General features: G+C 47.5%; 1 protein-coding gene across 1 annotated transcript in view; it reads right to left on the bottom strand.

The window, feature by feature from the left end:
* The window catches only part of NCDN (neurochondrin), a 109,138-nt gene that overhangs the window by 63,321 nt on the left and 26,891 nt on the right, over positions 1–18,926 (bottom strand). Inside the window, exons 3-4 of the mRNA XM_078681146.1 lie at positions 16,074–17,075; positions 10,489–10,730 (exon numbers count right to left, since the gene is read on the bottom strand). Coding sequence (XP_078537272.1) covers positions 10,489–10,730; positions 16,074–17,075 — 1,244 coding nt within the window. The remainder of the gene's footprint in view (positions 1–10,488; positions 10,731–16,073; positions 17,076–18,926) is intronic.

The raw sequence follows: 18,926 nt of genomic DNA, 5'->3' as shown, positions 1-18,926 counted from the left end.
GATAGAGAAAAAGACGAAATATGGTGTGGAAGGCATCGCTAGAAGATCCTAGGCAACAAATCATGATCATTGAGAGGCAAGGGAAGCAGGCGTTAGGGCCAGAGAAGAAAAGGCAGGATTGGCTTGGTTGGACTAGAACAGTCGTATAGGGAAGATGTGAAGACAAAGTTGTGTTTCAAGTGAACACTGTAGAAACAAGCATTTACAATGCAATGGTTTTGGCATTGTTAAAGTTAGAGCTATTGCCATTGCTCATGACATTATTTTTAGGTCTCGCCTGAAATTAGCATCCGTAGGATGCGTCCAGGCTGGAGACTTATAGTTGCCGGTCTCGGGGGAAGGAAGGACAAGAGGGTGTTACGAGCTTGAAAGCCGGATTTGTGTGCGCGAACGCGCACGTTCCGTCCCGCGCCGCGCCGTGCACTTACCTCCCATACTCCCAGCAAGTCAGCCTAATGCGCATGCATGCACACAGACACACACACGCGCGCACACGCAGTTACACTTACTTACACACACACACACACACACACACACACAAACACACACACACACAGACACACACACACAGGCACCCAGACAGGCAACCCCCTCTCCCCTCCTTTCTCTTACCTAACCGGGCTTCGGGCTTCTCGGGAGCCTCGCAGAGCACTCTAGCTGCTCTGCCATGCCTGCAAGATGCGGGGCTCTTCCCTTAGGCTTGGGGGTTCCGCAGTCTCCCCGCTGGTCTTCACCCGGGCCCCCTCCTGGGTCCCGGGACTTCAGGTACGGCACTTCGCTGTCGCTCCAGGGCCGGGCTCGTGCTCCGACCTCAAAACGAAACTTTGAAATGTTGCGCATGCGCAGGCAGCCCCCGCCCTCCCACTCCTCCCAGCCCGGAAATGTGACTATTAAGAGCAGAAGGGAAAACGATCATTCATGTGTTATCGGGATTCTAGTCCTGGCTCGACACTAAAGCACTCTATCTGATCCTGGACAAATCCTCCTAATTCCCTCCGCCCCTGTGTGTGCTAAAATGGGAAGCACTTAGAAGCAGGCTAAATGGTGGCGTGAAGCGTTATACAACCCAGTGCCTGCGTCCCCTTTAAAAATGTCTTCAAGCCTGCATTGTGGCCGCTTCTGTGCAGCCTTCTTGCCGGTCGGCTGGATTCCTGTCCCCGGATTCCTCCAGGAAGCCCAGTGGAGGTGCAGAATGAAAAGCCTTTTCGCCTTATTTTTAGCAGTGTGTGGGACGGAGCCGAGCCCGTGCTGCGACGCCGCCAGCAGAGCCGCGCTTTATCTGAAGCTGCCAGGTGCTCTAGGTGAAAAGAAATGCAACCGGGGCGCCGAATCTCCGCGAACACCGGGGCGGCTCTATCTTTGTCAAAAACAAATTTTTAATCCTCGGTTTGTCTGCTCCGAAATGAGGTTTACAGCAGAGAAATGTCTCTCGTTCTTGCAAGTGCGGTGGCAGGCCTGAGCCCCCACGTGCATGGACAGCCGAGGCCGAAAGGATGGATACTCCTTTCCAAAGCCCCCTCCTGAGGTGCAACCAGGGCACAAGTCCTAAAAAAAAAAAAAAAAAAAAAAAAAGAAGAAGTGGGGGGTGGGGGGGACGCTGTCACCGGAAGTGACGTCGCAACATGAAGTGTCGTCACGAAAGGTGCCGAGCTCCTCGTCCCAGAGAGGCCAAGGAGTGAAGTCCAGCTGTTTGGCTGGGGGGGACGGTGTCCCCCCCCCCGGTAAAATAAGTGGGGGGACGCTGTCCACCCGCGTGGTACCCCTACTCGAGCCCTGGGCGCAACCTTCATATTTAAACATTGCGCTTTGTATAAACAGTGACTGAGTGAGCGTGGGTGAGTGTTTCGACTTTCGATTTGTGAATTGGTGGCAGACAGTAAAGAGAATGGGAAGAGAGAAAGAAAAGAAAAGAAAGAAAGAAGGGAAGAGTAGAAAAAAGCACAAGAATGCAGAGAAAGGAGTAATGGAAAGAGGAAGAACGAAAGGGTGCCAGACTCTGAATGCTAATCCCTTTTTAGGTCTCGCCTGGAATTAGCATCCGAAGGATGCGTCCAGGCTGGAGACTTATAGTTGCCTGTCCCGGGGGAAGGAAGGACAAGAGGGTGTTACGAGCTTGAAAGCCGGATTTGTGTGCGCGAACGCGCACGTTCCGTCCCGCGCCGCGCCGTGCACTTCCCTCCCATACTCCCAGCAAGTCAGCCTAACGCGCATGCATGCACACAGACACACACACGCGCGCACACGCACTTACACTTACTTACACACACACACACACACAGACACGCACACGCAGGCACCCAGACAGGCAACCCCCTCTCCCCTCCTTTCTCTTACCTAACCGGCTTCGGGCTTCTCGGGAGCCTCGCAGAGCACTCGAGCTGCTCTGCCATGCCTGCAAGATGCGGGGCTCTCCCCTTAGGCTTGGGGGTTCCGCAGTCTCCCCGCTGGTCTTCACCCGGGCCCCCTCCTGGGTCCCGGGACTTCAGGTACGGCACTTCGCTGTCGCTCCGGGGCCGGGCTCGCGCTCCGACCTCAAAACGAAACTTTGAAATGTTGCGCATGCGCAGGCAGCCCCCGCCCTCCCACTCCTCCCAGGCCGGATACTGAGCTTGTTTGGGTGAGCACTTCTTCTGTGTGGCAAACGCACAATAAATGATACGATTGATCTCAAAGGAAAATGCGATCTGAGAGCATTTCTTTTTGGGAATTTGCCCACCGATTATTTGTATCTTCACTTTCATAAATGTAATGTCCGCCCCACTGGCCCCGCCCCGGACCGCCCCCTCCCCCCCGTCTCGGCGCTATGGCGGATCCAGGGAATGGCTCCTCTCCGCGCTCCGGATCCTCGCCCTTCCTGGGGATGCAGCTGGCCTCGCCACCCACCTTCAGGTACCGATGCCCCCCAGCCTCACCTGGGGTAGGATCGAAAGGCATGAGGTGTAATCGGGACCACGTAGCCTTGTTGGCATGTTAACCCACTGAGCTGACGTGCCTGTTGCACACGGATCTCTAAACAAGGCACGCCAACCCTCTGAGCTGTTTTAGTGGAACTGGACCCGGATGCGTACGCACACATCTCCATGGCAGGCACATTAATCCACGGAGCTGTCTTGCTGACATTCGATAAAACACGACACACGCACCGGGCGTCTCTGCGCCAGGCACATTAACCCGCTGGGCTTTCTTGTCGGCTATAATCACTAGCAGCGGTTCTGTGCCGAGCATCTGGCCAGGCCTCTATGGTGGGAATGTTCACGTAGCCGAGTTTATCGATGAGAACTTCCCATGACAGCGCCTCTGCCTGCAACATGTTTCAGCGTCTACCGCACTGCGCCCTGCTCCCACACTCCCCCGCACACACACACACACACACGCAGCCCAGCGCCTCGTCTAACAGCGGAAAGCCATTAATACTGGGAAGTTTTCGCTTGAAGTGAGCGGAACTATAACATGTGTCCTTTTCACACGCAGGCTTAAATCCACCACCCGCTGTGACCTATATACAGACGTCTGAGCTCTGCTACTTCATGTGTGTGTGGTGTGTGAGGGCGGTGCACGTCATGAATAGTATCTGGGGGGGGTCATCCTTATGGGGTATGTGGTGTAGGAGAGACTCAACATTTGACTGACAGATCCCGTGTATCCATTCACCTCACCCCTGCTCACGTGGCTCATGGCCCGCGCGCGGTACCCGGCTTTGCCCTGCCTCCTTCATTACACCAGACATCCATTATTTCCGTCCCAGGCCTGTTTGGGCCCGTTTACCGCCTGGGCCTCCCGCGCTTATAAAGGCAGGTTATTCAATCTGCTCACCGCCTTTCCTCTAGAAAATGTTGTCTAATGCACCCGTCCACCCTCTCTCGCCAAACCACCCACTGGCATTTTGTGACCACAGGCCCCTATGGGTGCTTTTCGGGAAAACTGCAGCCTCACGCTGCGTGTATGCCATCGAGGGGTCGCAGAGCCTTTCATGTGGAGGCAAAAAATGCCCAGTGGCAAAATAAACCTACACTGAAATCCAGGCATCTGTGTGGCCGCGCCGTGTGATCCTGGTCAAATGGCTTCACTGCTGCGAGTTCGATTTCTGCCAAGTCTGGGCGCACGCACCAAAGTAGGGGTTAAATGCTGGCAGAAAGCCACTCCCTCCTCTACATTGTGAATATATTTAAATATATATATATATACATTCCTCACTCGCCTCTCATAGGAATTGTGCTTCAAACCAGGCCCTGTTTGGGTAACCTGTCTCTGAACTGTCCAGTCTCTCTCCACCCCATGAAGGCACCGCCCCTCCCCTCTACAGAGGGAGGGCCGGCCACGGTTTTACTCCCCCCAACTTTTGCAGCCTCCAAAAGCACAGCCCCTCACAGCCCGCGAGTCTCCGTGACACACGGCAGTGATCTCACACCTTCGCCGCTGCCCTGCATTCTTCCAAAGATGGAGAGTGTCAGGAGCGCTGCGACCGCCTCCACCCCCAACCCAAAACACGAGCGCGGTCCCACCACTGGCGGGTGTCTGCAGGTGAGTGAAGGGACGAGGGGGTCACGCAGGGCGCTTCATGCGGTGTTTGCAACTTCATTGCACTCTCTATGCTCACTCTTCTATACTTGCACGTTTTATATAGCGCCAAACAAAGCGCCAAGCTTTAAACCGTATTAGATGTTAAAAGTGAGGTAATCTTGCTCAAGGTGTGAACAGTTCACAGAGAGTTGTTAGAATCAGATATAGTCACGGTGGTCCCCGAGAGGTGTGGGGGTGTAGGCTGGCCTGGCCCCCAACACTGTGGTCTTAGCGTCCAACTGTTGCAGTGTAACTGAAGTGCAGTGTGATGCAGAATGTCATAACTGTGCAGTGTGTGATGCCGTGCCGTGGGTGCGGGTTAATGATCCCCGCCGTGTGGTGCAGGGTAACCGAAACAATGGTGTGATGTACTGTAGGGCTGTGTATCTGTGCGACATGATGCAGTGTAGTGCAGAGGCGTTTCATGTCTATGCAGTGTGATGCAGTGCAACGAAGCAGTACTGTTTATCTGTGCACTCTGATGCAGTGCCGCTGAAACGCCGTTGTACATCTGTACATTATGGTGCAGTGTAGTTCAGAAGTGTCCTATAGCTATGCAGTGTGATACAGTGTAACGAAGCAGTATGGCATAGCTGCAGATGGATGCAGTGCCTCAAGCAGTGGTGTATAGCTGTGTAACGTGATGTATGCACTGCACCAGCGGATCATATCCATGCAGCGTGATGTACTGTCCTAAAATGACTTGCAGGGCCCCCGTTTTTCATGTTCTACCCTGGCGTCAAAAAACCTTACACTAAAACACATATGTCGCAGTTTTCGAGAGAAGGTCAGGTGTAAGAGTGCATATTAGTTAACATTTTGTGCATGCTGAAATGTCCACTGACCAGCTCCTCTACATCACCCATTGCACAGGACAGAACGTTAAAGAATCCTCTCCGTTGCTGGCTAGTCTCATTCATGCATCATAGCAGGGTTTAAGGAAACGCCAAGAGCAAGTCCCTCCTCGTGTAAAACCAATGACGTGTCAGAGGGACAATGACACCAAAGGATGAAAGGCAGAGGCTGCCCAGCAGAGATGTGAACCTAAAATCTGCTGAGAAAAACACACACACACACACACACACAAATACATAAATAAATACACACACATACAAACACACCCACACACAAACACACACGCACACATACATACATACAAACACACACAAACAAACCCAAACACAAACACACACGCACACATACATACACACGCATGCACACAAAGTCACTGAAAAAAAGGACCACTTAATACTAGGTCTAGGTATCCATTACATTAAACAATGTTCCATGTGTAGCGCTTAACATAAAAGCCCTTTATAACTGACACCTATTACATTTTTTAGGAGCAGAAAAGAATGTTCTTTATCCTCTAAAAGGCAACGAATGAATAGCCCCTGACAACTATCCAACACTGCCTGAACATTCTAGCCATCCTAGCTGCAGAATCGGCTCTTCCCTGTATACCCGACCATATTGTATAATGCTATTAAAACAGAGACTTTTAAGGTCGTTCCTGAGCAGCGCATGTGCTGCTCTTCGAAGCACGATGTATTCAGGTATGGACTTGTTAAGATAAGCTTGCAGTTTTGTCCTATAGCTGAAGGTTGGTAGGTTGGGGAAGTAGTGTCTGGGGCGTCCTTTAAACAAGCATTTGCAATGCAATAGGTCTCATTTTTGCAAGAGTTTAACATTTCCCATGCTCCTGACGAGCTGAGCTCGTCATGAGGCACGGTGCTCCGGTGCTCGTCATGGGCCATGGAACGCTCAGGTGCGAGGAGAATTCCCCTGCTGTGCTGCGCATTCCACAGGAACCAATGCACCTGTGACGAGCTGAACTCGTCATGAGCACAGGAGCACTGTAGCTCATGACAAGCTCAGCTCGTCATGAGCATGGGAGCGCTGTGCGCGCCCCCCTCCCCCCCAGCACAGCGGGGGAATTACCCCCGCAGCGAAGGGGCTAAGCTATTAGCATTGTAAATGTTTAAAAACAAAAACATAAATAAAAGGCATTGTCATTTACAATGCCAATAGCTTAATCTCTCGCAAATGCGAGACCTATTGCATTTGCACCCACACACAGAGCCACACACACAAAACCACCCACACACACACACACAGAGCCACCCACACAGAGCCACACACACACACAGAGCCACACACACACACACACACACACAGAGCCACCAACACAGAGCCACACACACAGAGCCACCTACACACACACACACACAGAGCCACCCTCACACAGAGCCACCCACACAGAGCCACCCTCACACACACAGAGCCACACAAAGGCAGAGCCACACACACAGGCAGAGCCACACACACACACAGAGCCACACACACACAGCCACAAACACACACAGAGCCACACACACAGAGCCACACACACAGAACCACACACACACACAGACAGTGCCACACACACACAGACAGAGCCACACACAGAGAGAGACCCCCCCACACACACACACAGAGAGCCACACACACACACACACACACACACACACAGAGACACACACACAGAGCCACACACACACACACACACACAGAGCCACACACACAGCCACAGAGACACAGGTCAGGCGGTGCGCTGGCGTCCATGCCCTGTGCACCCACTGCCCCTCACCACACGCCCACCTCTGCCCAGTAACGTCCCAGGGACCAGAGGCAAGAAAAGCAATCACAACCAGGGAAGAGAGGCAAGAAAAAACGATCACAACCAGGGAAGAGAGGCAAGAAAAAACGATCACAACCAGGGAAGAGAGGCAAGAAAAAAAGATCACAACCAGGGAACAGAGGCAAGAAATACGGGCACAACCAGGGAACAGTGGCAATTAAAAACGATCACAACCAGGGAACAGAGGCAATTAAAAAGGGGCACAACCAGGGAACAGAGGCAGTTAAAAACAATCACAACCAGGGAACAGAGGCAAGAAAAGCTAGCACAACCAGGGAACAGAGGCAAGAAAAACAATCACAACCAGGGAACAGAGGCAAGAAAAACAATCACAACCAGGGAACAGAGGCAATTAAAAATGATCACAACCAGGGAACAGAGGCAATTAAAAACGATCACAACCAGGGAACAGAGGATAGAGAGTGGGGAAGATGGTTGAAAGGAATGAGACAAGAAAAAAAAAAAAAGGTTGACAGGATATAGAAGAAAGGGTGGATGGATGGCTGAATAGATTAATGAAAAGATAGCTGGGAAAAAGGCAGAAAGAAGAACTGAAATGTGGCAAATAAGAAAAGAAAGATGGCAATCCTCAGAATGAGTGCCGGGTTTGCTGGGATCAGGTGGAGGAGGTATTATTTTGGATATGGTTCAAAGAGTGATTATTTTATTTTGAGGCTACTCTCGTAGTTGCATTGGGGCCAGTTTCACCCTTGCTACATCACGGTGTTTCTAGGCCACATTTAAAAGGGATTAATGCTCTTCATGGCTAGAGGCCCACTTGTTACACTGACCTGTCGGACAACAGGCTGAGAACTGGAGGCTCCCAGAACCAAACTACGAAGCATTGCTAAGCAACCTATAATACAGTATCTTAAAATAAGTGCACTGAGGCAGCAAGAGGGTTATATAAAAAAAAAGAAGAAACAATAAAATGGCTCACTGGCACCACTAGAAATTGGAAGAGCCAGTCTAGCCCTGCATATAGTAAGAGCGTGACGTTAACAGGAAGAAGAGAGCAGGCCTCGGGGTTTATCTTTCTCTTAATAACCAGAATCTGGCGTGCGGTAGCATTGGCCGAACCACAGTCATAAGGGAAGCATTTGCCTATCTCTTATCTCACCAATTACTTTGCAAGTAAGCACGGCTAGTGTTCCCTGCCCCGCCGAACAATTTACCAACACAGGACTGGTATGTGCACTTCCTGTACAAAAGGCAGCTCAAATGCGACCTAGAGCTATTGTCTCTTTTGATCAGTCCTGAAGCCTTCAATGGCAGCTCCTTTTATATGACGTCATCGCCATAAACCTACTAACAACTTAAGGTGCGAGATGGAAAACAGGTAACAAAAGAGCTTTAAACGTCACGCCAACTTCATTGGCACTGAACTTCAGAAGTTGTATTACTGTGGGATTTAATATAGCAGCAGATCACTAGGAATGATGTTTTAATAGTTACATTTTGATAAATTTACGAATTTAAAAAAGTAGGTACAGTGAACACACTCAAAATAAACTAAGCGCGCTAAAAAGAACCTACTATGTTGTAGTTTTTTATTTACTATTGTCAACAGGTATTATGAATAAATTGCGTTTAGATTTCTTTTAGCTCATAAATACTTTTTGTCACTTCGCGTGTTGTTTTCTTATTTCTCCACGAAGCGCGTACATATAAAGAGACAGATGCCAGTTTAAGATGGTCGTTAGAGGGACCTAGAGACGGGGAAAGGCTCGCCAGTCCTCATCACTCTCTTAACATTACAATTGTCATGGGGCGGCAGATCAAAAGTCTAGCAAGGTAGCCTCTTGTAAGCAAAGGATATAGGGTTCCCATGTACGTTTCTTCTAAAATGCATTACCGAGGTACATAAATGGTACCTTGTTATAGGTAATCGCGTCAGATATTTTCTTATTGAAAATACATTTATAGCAATATAAAAACTGATTTTTTACCCACTTTACATCAGTATTTCGTTTTGGTTCAATAGTATAGTTTCTTACATCACTTTATACAAGCACTCATACTAATCGTGCCTTTTGAAGATGGTTTCCGGTTTCCCGGGACTTTTTATCAGTCATTTAAATCACTCACTGTAGAGTCATTCATGGTGTGGGGTAAGGGGCGGGGTGAAGGGCCGGGGGAGCTGGGAAGGGGTGGAGATTGAGAATGTACATAAAAAAAAAAATCTACCTCAGCAGAAGTTCCCATTAAATTTGTAGCCAAATGATCTCTGTGTCCTTCTCTCCGGGCTGCCTGGGGCTCCGTGCTATTTCTATGCCAATAACCTTGTGGTATCTATCTTATTATTTCCACTGGAGCGGCTGCGAAATGACCGGGGAGACGTGTGCGCAAGGCAGACAGGGAGAGCGGAGAGAGAGTGTGCGCCAAAGAGCGGGTGCGCAGCTAAGAGTGAACAAATATTGGCAAGAGCGAACGCGGCGAGAACACAGCCGAAAAAAATTGCAGGGATAACGTGTTTATTTCAGACCCCTGCCGCCGCCTGCTCGGAGCCCACCACCCCCATACCTTACAATCTTCCTGCCGCGCCCCAACCCTGCCTCACGAGGCAGCACCTTTGAAAATTCATTGAGCATCAGGCGGCGCGGCACAATCCATCTGCTTCCCTCTTATTATTTGCATTTCATGCCTCTTGGCTTCTGATGTGCGGACAGCCCGGCGCAGCCAGGAGGCGGCGCGGGAAAGGAAACTGGAGGGAGGAGAATGGAAGTACGGGAACCAAAAACAAGCAGGGAACAGAGGACACCATCTTTCTCCAAGGTGATGCAGAAATACCTCGGAGAAAGGCAGCGTCATTTTCGGGATCGAGGGGTGTGGTTTTCGTTCTCTCCTCTTCCCATTGGCTGGAATGTAAAATTCCAGCCAATGGGAAGAGGAGAGAAAGAAAACAGAAAGAAACGAAAAAACACACCCCTCAATCCCAAAAAGACGGGGCTTGAACGGACAGACTCCCCTCTCGTCCAAATGCTGGCCTCCGTTTAGGAAGCCAGCCAATGGAGAAGAGGGGCGGGTTCAATGATGGGATAAGAGCAGTTTGGGGGGCAGAGATAAGCATTAAGGGTCCAGCACAGTCAATAAGGTGAGGCAAGAGACAAACTAAGGGAAGGATGAGGAGCTGGGGACGAACAAGAAGACAAAAAGGGGAGGACAGAAGTATGGGAGGCATAGATGGCGTGGAGTCTCATCAATAGGAGGTGGTGTGAAAATTAAAAAAGCAAGAATAAAATACGCACCTTAGGGCATCACCAGGCCACAGCGCACCCCATGAGCTGCTGCACAATGCTAGCTCTGCCACCTGCTGGGGAAGGTCCCTGCAATCTCTCTCTCGATGGAAAAGGGTCTTAACATAGTCAATGAGGAAAGGCAGCAGTTCGCAGATTTCCTGCTTCAGAGAGGACGTCTCTTCAGCCAGCCACGCACTCAGTATACGAACAGAGGCAAAAATAAATGGATCCTCCATCTTCTCCTGACCAATCTACAGGAACAAGGGTGGCATTGCACACATGAGAAAAGGAGATTCAGGGACATATATGGACTGTGCATTACAGAAGGGCCAATAATATAAACATTTATCTCTTCTGCACCCTCCGAACAATAAATATTCTGAAAAGCAGTCACTCATTGGACCTACACAGTTAAGGGACCATGCAGTAGAACTTGACAGTCTCATTCATGCTTCAGGAAATGTGTAATAGCCAAAAAAACAAAAAGTTTATAAACAAAGCTTCCAGATGGCGCCCGGTGGCTGATATAACAACCGTAGCAACATGCAATGATGACTGGCTTAATGCCAATAACTGTACGAATTGTCCCCTAGGCAACAAGATCTTCAATGTGCAATGACATGCCTATGCCCTTCCCACAAGGACGTCCCGAGAAGATATTCTGTGCACTTTCATACAGGAGAACCACAGCTTAGTGGTTTAAGATGTAGAGATAAAATATATGGGCCTGAAGAGGAAGCAGAACCAATTCTTGATAGCAGTTTGCTCAGAAAGGCACACAGTAGTACCACACAGGAAAGAAGCATTACAAGGGGCATCAGATCTGGAAGCAGCAGAGAGAAGAGGTTGGACAAGGGAATGGCCAAGTTATTAAACCCGTAATTGCCACATATGGATGCAAAACTCCAGCAAAATATCATTCGGAAGCATCATTCTGGGCATGAGCACAGGGTGATAAAATGAGCGTTCAATGATTTCGGACCTCAACCCAGTTCCCTGCCAAAAATAGTAACAAAAAAACAGAAGAAACACAAGACACTCTTTGCAGTGCCGGTGGTCGAGTTGGGAAATGATCAGGCGTATCCGCTCTGTACTCTGCCATGGCACTTACCGTAACACCCCTTAAGAATATTATGTGTGCAAGGGAGGGAAGGTGTAGCAATTATAGTAACTCCAACCATTTGAGCGTGCATGCCTTACTTATGGCTGAAGGCTGAGACTTTACATAATCCCAACTTTAAAAAGCATTTGCAATGCAATAGGTCTCGCATTTACTCAAGTTTGAGCTACTGACATTGTAAATAACAATACCTTTTATTTTTGTTTTCGTTTTTAAAATATAAATAAAAAGCATTGTCATCTACAATGCCAATAGCTTAAACTCGCGTAAATGCGAGACCTATTGCATTGCAAATGCTTGTTATGATTTGCTAAGAAAAAAAATTGTCCTCCCTTTTAAATTTTTTTTTCATTGTAAGACAGTGTAGACCAGCTTTATTATTCCTGAAACAACTGAATACTACATTAGTCTGCTGTGCTACGGCCGAAAAGTGAGGCTGGCTCCTGTCTAAATTAAAAGCTGTTTTGAATGCTTTAAGGTTTTTATTCTGCACGTTTCTTTACAGTGATGGTTTATTGTTTTATTTGATGTTATGTATTGAAGTACTTTTATGTTACTGAAGAGTAACGGATAACGTTTTTTTACTGACTGACAGGCCGCATCACTCAACCAACATGATGTCTTGCTGTTTTTGTGCAACTTAACCCAATGTTCAAACTCCACATCACACGTTGGACGTGCTCTGGTAGGAACACATCAGAACACAATGCTGAAGCGAGTCATCCTGCAGAGGCTCTAACCGTGGTCTTTTAGGAAACCCTGGAACCTAGACATCCCTAATGAACCAACAGCTCCTAGAGGCCATGCTAATGGTGGAAGCGCTACATAAACGTGATGACATAAAATAGAGTAATCAAAACCTTCTCGTCTTCAAAGACTCCACACCATAACTCTACGATGTCCTTAGTAATAATCCAGTTGACCATTTAAAATGCTTTCTACTGGATCTAGTTGCAGAATATTGGTTTGGGCGGGAAATATGAAACAAACTCCACTAGTTAAATTAAAACTGAAACCGCTATATGACATTATGTTAATATGCAACTGGATTTTTCTCCAGAGAAATTAATTAAACACCCAAACATAGGTGTCCTGCCTACTGCATCCAGAAGAAACCAGTTGCAAATCGTGAATCGGAATTTCTACCGGGGGAGTGCATGCTGAGGAAGAAGAGGCCGGCTCCTTTTGGGCGTGTAGCGCCTAGTCAGTGCTCCGAAGCACTGCCCACTTTGACAACAAGAGCCGTGAGCAGAGCAGTAATCCCCAGCGTGGCTTCAAACAGATAACATGTCGGTGGCGCTGGGGCGGCGCCCGGGTCATTTTATATCCGCCGAGGGCCTGTGTTTGGAAGTAATTGTACTCGCCCCACACGTGTCGCCGCCCCGGACAGCTGCCGCCTTTGAACTCTATTTATTGCAGTTCAGGTGCACGAGGTCAAGTGCCAGCTGAGGGGTCCGGCCCTCCCCCAGCGCTGCCAGGTTGTTATAGGAACAGCAGCGGCAAAGTAGAAAGTGTGTCACTGACCATAATGGAAGGAAATCGGTGCCCTCGCTGCTGGTTGAATGATAAAATACAGCAATAATCGGGGTTCTGTGGCCCCCTCAGGACTCTGGGCCCCGGAGCTACTGCACCTGCTGTACCTGCTTCAGAGGCCAGCAGCAGGGTTGGGATCTGCCTCCCACGTCCTCACCTGCCTCCCCCACATCTGCAGAGCCCTGAGGGAGAGAGAAATTAAGTCCCTCTACTATGTCTTTTGAAACCAGAGGGCGGTAAAAAGTAAAGTAAAGTCCACATTTGTAAAGCGCACAATCACCCGTAAGGGTCTCTAGGCGCTGGGGGGCCGTCGGAAAGATTAAGCGAGCTATTGCCCAGAGTCACATGGTGCTGGGCTAACCTGCCGCCGGAGCCGGGGATCGAACCGTGGTCCCCAGATTCCAGCGTCAGTCGCCCTGGCCGCGGCGCCAGGGCTGCTGCCACCTTCCTCAGAAAGAAAAATACCAGCAATGTATTTATTTTGCTCTTCTCGAAAGATGTAAGAGCTGATACATTTAGAACCTGCATCAAGGCAACAGACAAGCTTGTGCATTTAACAATGCCACTATGAAACTAACAGTACAATATTTTACCAACTTTGTGCCAGCATTAATGCACTGGCGTTGCAAGTCCAGTCCAGATGTTTGCTTCTTAAGCGAAGTACATGTGGCTTCTTGGTACTGCTGCAAAAGATAAGGAGCCTGAAGAGATTCATCATGAGGAAGAACTGATATCAGAAAGTTAAAGATGGTTTAGATTGAAGGGACACGGTTTCACAAGGTTCCTAAATACCTGGAGGGGTTGCCCGACTTACAGAGGTTACATGCCCTCCTACGCAGAAGACGAAACACTGCCCTTCGAACACCCAACTTACCATGGGCAGTACATCGGCGTCACCACCTATAGTCTGTGACACCAAGCCCTGTCTACTAACAATGTTAGATAGCATTAAAAACAAGTTGCCAGTATTCCTTAATCCCTTTTTAGCTCCTTTTTTTGCTTTGTTTAAAAAGGGTAGGTTATGTTATGTTATGTTATAAGAGACTTATAACGCACACAATTACTCAGGAGTATAATGGCGCGATACGGACTCAGACGTGCGGAAGGAGAAAGATTAGAAAAAAGCTTGATTAAAAAGGTGGGTTTTGAGAAGTGTCTTAAAGACACAGAAATCCTGAGTGTGGCGCAAAACAACGGGAAGACTGTTCCAGAGCATGGCTACCTTGACCGAGAGTGACTGACCCCCCAGTCTGGAGCGACGGAAGGTCTGTTAGACTTTCTCACAATACGTTAGATATTTGCCTGGCATGATTTTTTTTTAGATTAGATCAGACATATATTAGTGCTAATTTTTAAGTGCAATGTCCCAATTAATTAATTAGGTCCTGAAACTTCTGGTTTTGGTTCAGAACATACATGTCTGCACACAATGTGTATAAAGAACGTCTGCATATAGTCGGTGGGGTTAAATTAAACACACCACACATGTACTGTTTTAACGTAGAACAATAATATCATAGGCCCACTAGGGCTGGATTGAAAGGGGCATTTTTGCACTATGCAATGTCCTGTACCAGAAATGTATGAAATCTTTTCCTGGGTACGTTCCTAACAATTTATTAGAAATGTATGCCCACTTGGGCTGGAAAACCATGTGGATAAAAAGTGACAATTATTCATATATGCCTTTGGCATTTTTGATGTAATGAGTTTTTCATGAGCAATACTCGAATCAATTGTGTTAATAACAATTGGGCAATGTATTGTAACTGCCTGCATAATAAAGTGGTTGTTCACGTTCACAGTTTTTCAATTTCGTTTGCAATTTTAATTCAACAGTGAACTGAAGTTAAATCAGGTACAAACATAAATCAACATGGAACACTCCCGTGATTACTAGCTGATTACTAGCTCGTCTAGTTGGTATACTATGCCTATTGCAAGCATTGTGGTGCTGTAGTGACTATGAATAGAAAGTGTATCCAATATGGTGGCTACTACGATGTGACCAAGACTTTTCAAAGCCAAAACGCGTTATTGCCGACATTAATAACAAGACATGAGCTTGCACTGCCGAAACCGGTACCTGTCGTGTGGCGGGACTTCCGCCTTCTGAAGCCCGCGCCCACGGAGTGGCTGACCCAGAGGAGCAGTGGTGATGCGGCGCTCCCATGTCCGAGGGAGAGCCCCGCGGAGGCTGCAGAAGTCCAGATTGGCGCCGATGCGGTGAGTGGGGCTTAGTTGTACTGGGGGTGGCGGCGGGGGTGTGTGTCTCTGTATGTGTGCGCTGGTGTGTGTGTGTGCATTCGTGTGTGCGTGCGTATCTCTCTCTCTGTGTGTGTGCGCTCGTGTGTGTGCGTGTGTCTCTGTGTGTGCGTGTGTCTCTGTGTGTGCGCGTGTCTCTGTGTGTGCGCTCGTGTGTGTGCGTGTCTCTCTGTGTGTGTGCGCTTGTGTGTGTGTGTGTGTGTGTGTGTGTGTGTGTGTGTGTGCGTGAGTGTGTGTGTGTGTGAGTGTGCGAAACGAAAGCAGGGGGTGTGTGGCTGTGTGTGTATGCGAGAAGTGCATGAGGCTTTTAAGGGAGACAGGAGATGGTGAACGCGCACGCGAACTGATCAGATTCCGGCATGCTGTGCGTGCCCATCTCCTGTCTCCTTGAAAGCAGACTCGCAGACTATAGGTCTCGCTGCGACATCGCTTCGCGATGCGTCGCAGGTGCGAGACCTAAAAATTGATTCTTCCGTAACATGTACATTTCATTTTGCAATATAGGTTACAGAGTAGAATGACCCCATATATATGCACAACTGACCTACTGTGACACATAGCAACCGGCCAGTCGCTTAGCTATTTAAAGTAGTGTTGTAACAGCCTCACATGTCTACACACTGATCCATTAGCAGTGTGGTGAAAATCTGTTCCGCATCCAAACGCCATTCTTTACCTGTTTCAAGTAGTGTATAACAGCCCCACATGCTTCTTCCATGACAGTCACCAGCTGCAGCTTCTGCCCTTCGGTTAACAGTGATGCATCTTCTTTGGTGCATTCTTGCATGCCCATTTCGATGATGGCATAACAGGCTGTGACCAGCTCCTTGTTGGTGTCCACAATTCTTGGCTCTGGATCCTCAAGAGATATGCGCACCTCCACACAGGCCAGATTCACCAGCAGAGGCAGGAACGTGGCGCTGTTAGCACCTTTCCCTGCAACAAGCCATTGGGAGTTGTAGCTGTTAGTGAGGCATGCAGCTAGCTTTATCGCAGGGTTTCGTTGGCAGGCATTCAGCTTACTACGTAGTATACTCGCTAGTCCACAACACAAGTTCTTCAGGCACTGCATACCCTGGGCAGAGCCGATCAGGACTGGTTCAGGTGGCAGGAAGTGAGGTAAAACCTCACAAAGTTTGAATTTACGCAGGTCTTCTGCCTTGTGGAAATCTCTGCTGAGTGAGCCTAACAGCTCTATTAAGTCTGGAGTACTTTTTTCCCAACATTTTGCTTCCATTGAGGTCAATAGTCCAGTGAGTAAATGTAAGGCATGGTCCCGGCCATAACTGTTCTTTAAGTAGGCCTGGCAGACACATGACACTGTGCCATTTGACACCAACTCTCTAGATCCACCAGGTACTGCTGCAATACCAGCCAGGCACTGGTAAGTATCATCAATCATGGACCGGAAGGAAGGATCATTGGTATCACGTTGGGCTACAAGAACCTCATTAAACACACTGATTTTGTTGAGAACTGCAGGTTGTGCCGCTAGCTCTGGGTCAGTACAGAACGAGGCCAGCAAGGCAATCCCCAGAGCTCGGAACATGTGATCAGGACAGCCTTCGGGAGTATGTTTGGAAGCAAGAAGCCGGTTTGGGAATGTGAAACCAACAGCTTCAAAGATCTTCTTCCGAGTTTGAGCTTCCAGCTCTCCGGCACGTACTGCCTTGGTCACCTGAGGAGTGAGGGGAAAGAAAGGAGGACAGGTTAGTCAAAGAATGTGGGACCAGATTCTTGGGCAAACATTTGCGGAAATGCTACAGTACCAAAAAGTAATCGTCACAATATCATCTCACATAAATATTTTGTCCTAAATATTGTTTACAAACATCTCTCCCCATTGGAATTTGTCATAGAAAACCTACTACACCCAATGGTGAGATATTTTAGTAAATTATATTTAGGACAATATTCATGTCATGTTATTTGGTATACGATATTCTGCCTTTCAACCATGGGAAAACCACATTAGTGTAAAGTGCCACAGCAACTCTCACATGCAAAAAGCAAAAATATGTATATCTAGGAACATTACGATGCCATTGGCAGAAGCATGGCCGGAATTAAGCATAAAGGAAACCCTAAAGAATTAACAAAAGGTATCCCTGGGTCATCCTGGAGCCCAAGAAACCCTGCAGAACAATAATTTGTGAACATATGACACCACTTTAAATCTTTTTCCAATTAACAGGGTCAAGAACCTAGCAAATTACAGCTGGTTAACTATAAGTCACAATGAGGTTTACGTGCATCTGCATGCGGAGTTCGTTTGGTCTGTAGAACCATGAGATATAGACGCATGAAAGAAGTCTTCAACACAGGACTAGTTGCCCATGAAGCAACAATTTCAATTTAAGGTACTAACTATAGATCATAAAACAACCTATAAAATGATCCCCTGGGTATTTCAGAGACAAACATATCTGATCCAAACAGATTCCTAGAAGTTCACAAAAATAATGAAGCACATAATGAAGTCCAATATCATAAAGTGTACACAGTAAAACATGTTCAGCAAAGTAGAAGTTGTATTTTCATGTGATTTATTCTTTAAACAGTTTTTCCTTCACATTCCTTCTGTCAAACGTAATATCCAATATAGACATGTAGCCGACACATGTTTCGTCACAGCAACATTTTCAAGGCTACAATGTACGTTATTTAACATATGTGACGATGACATCGGGACAAGTTTAGTAACTGTTGTGACACCTTTGCCACCAAAAATGTTTTGTGGAGAATATCCATGTGACCCTTGAAAGCAGAGACGTCAAAAGAGTAACATATCCATCATAAATGGCTAGAGTGACAGTAGTTGTCCAAGCTAGTGTTCATGAATATTGACAAAAGCATGGGCTATATTTTGGGCAGCAAAACAGACAAAGTGAAAAGTAAGTGGATATACTTAAGAGGTGATATTAAAGCCCTGACGGACTAGGATAGAGAAAGTATAATTTCAAATATTCTTTAGATTGAGTTAATTTTTCGGTTTCTTACCACATAGAATCCTGTCCTCCAATTTACTTTCTCTATAAGAGTCCCTCAAGGCTTCAATATCACCTGTTGAGTATATCATATTTCTTTTCACTTTGTCGGTTTTGCTGCATAAAATATAGCATGTACTTTAGTCACTCTGCGTGAACTCTAGCTTGCACAACTACTGTTGCTCTAGCCATTAATCTTGGATATGTACACTTTTGGTGTGTCTGCTTTTAAGAGTCACATGGATATTCTCCACAAAACTTTAACGGCAATAGGGTCACTACAGTTACTAAACTTGTCCTGATGTCCTCGTCATATTTATGTTAAATAATGCATTTATCCCATTGCAGGCTTGAAAAAGTCTCTGTGACAAAACACGTGTCTGATGCCTGTGTGTATTGGATATTACGTTTGACAGAAGGAATGTGACAGAAAAAACTGTGGAAACAATAAATCACACGTAAATACAACTTCTACTTTGCTGAACATTTTTTACTGTGTACACTTTATGATAATGGACTTCTATGTGTGCTTCGGTACTTTT

This window comes from Lissotriton helveticus, chromosome 3_1 (genome assembly GCF_964261635.1).
Source record: "Lissotriton helveticus chromosome 3_1, aLisHel1.1, whole genome shotgun sequence".
Classification (NCBI taxonomy): Eukaryota; Metazoa; Chordata; class Amphibia; order Caudata; family Salamandridae; genus Lissotriton; species Lissotriton helveticus.
The sequence above is the reverse complement of the archived record's forward strand: the minus strand, read 5'-3'. Positions and strand labels throughout refer to the sequence as shown.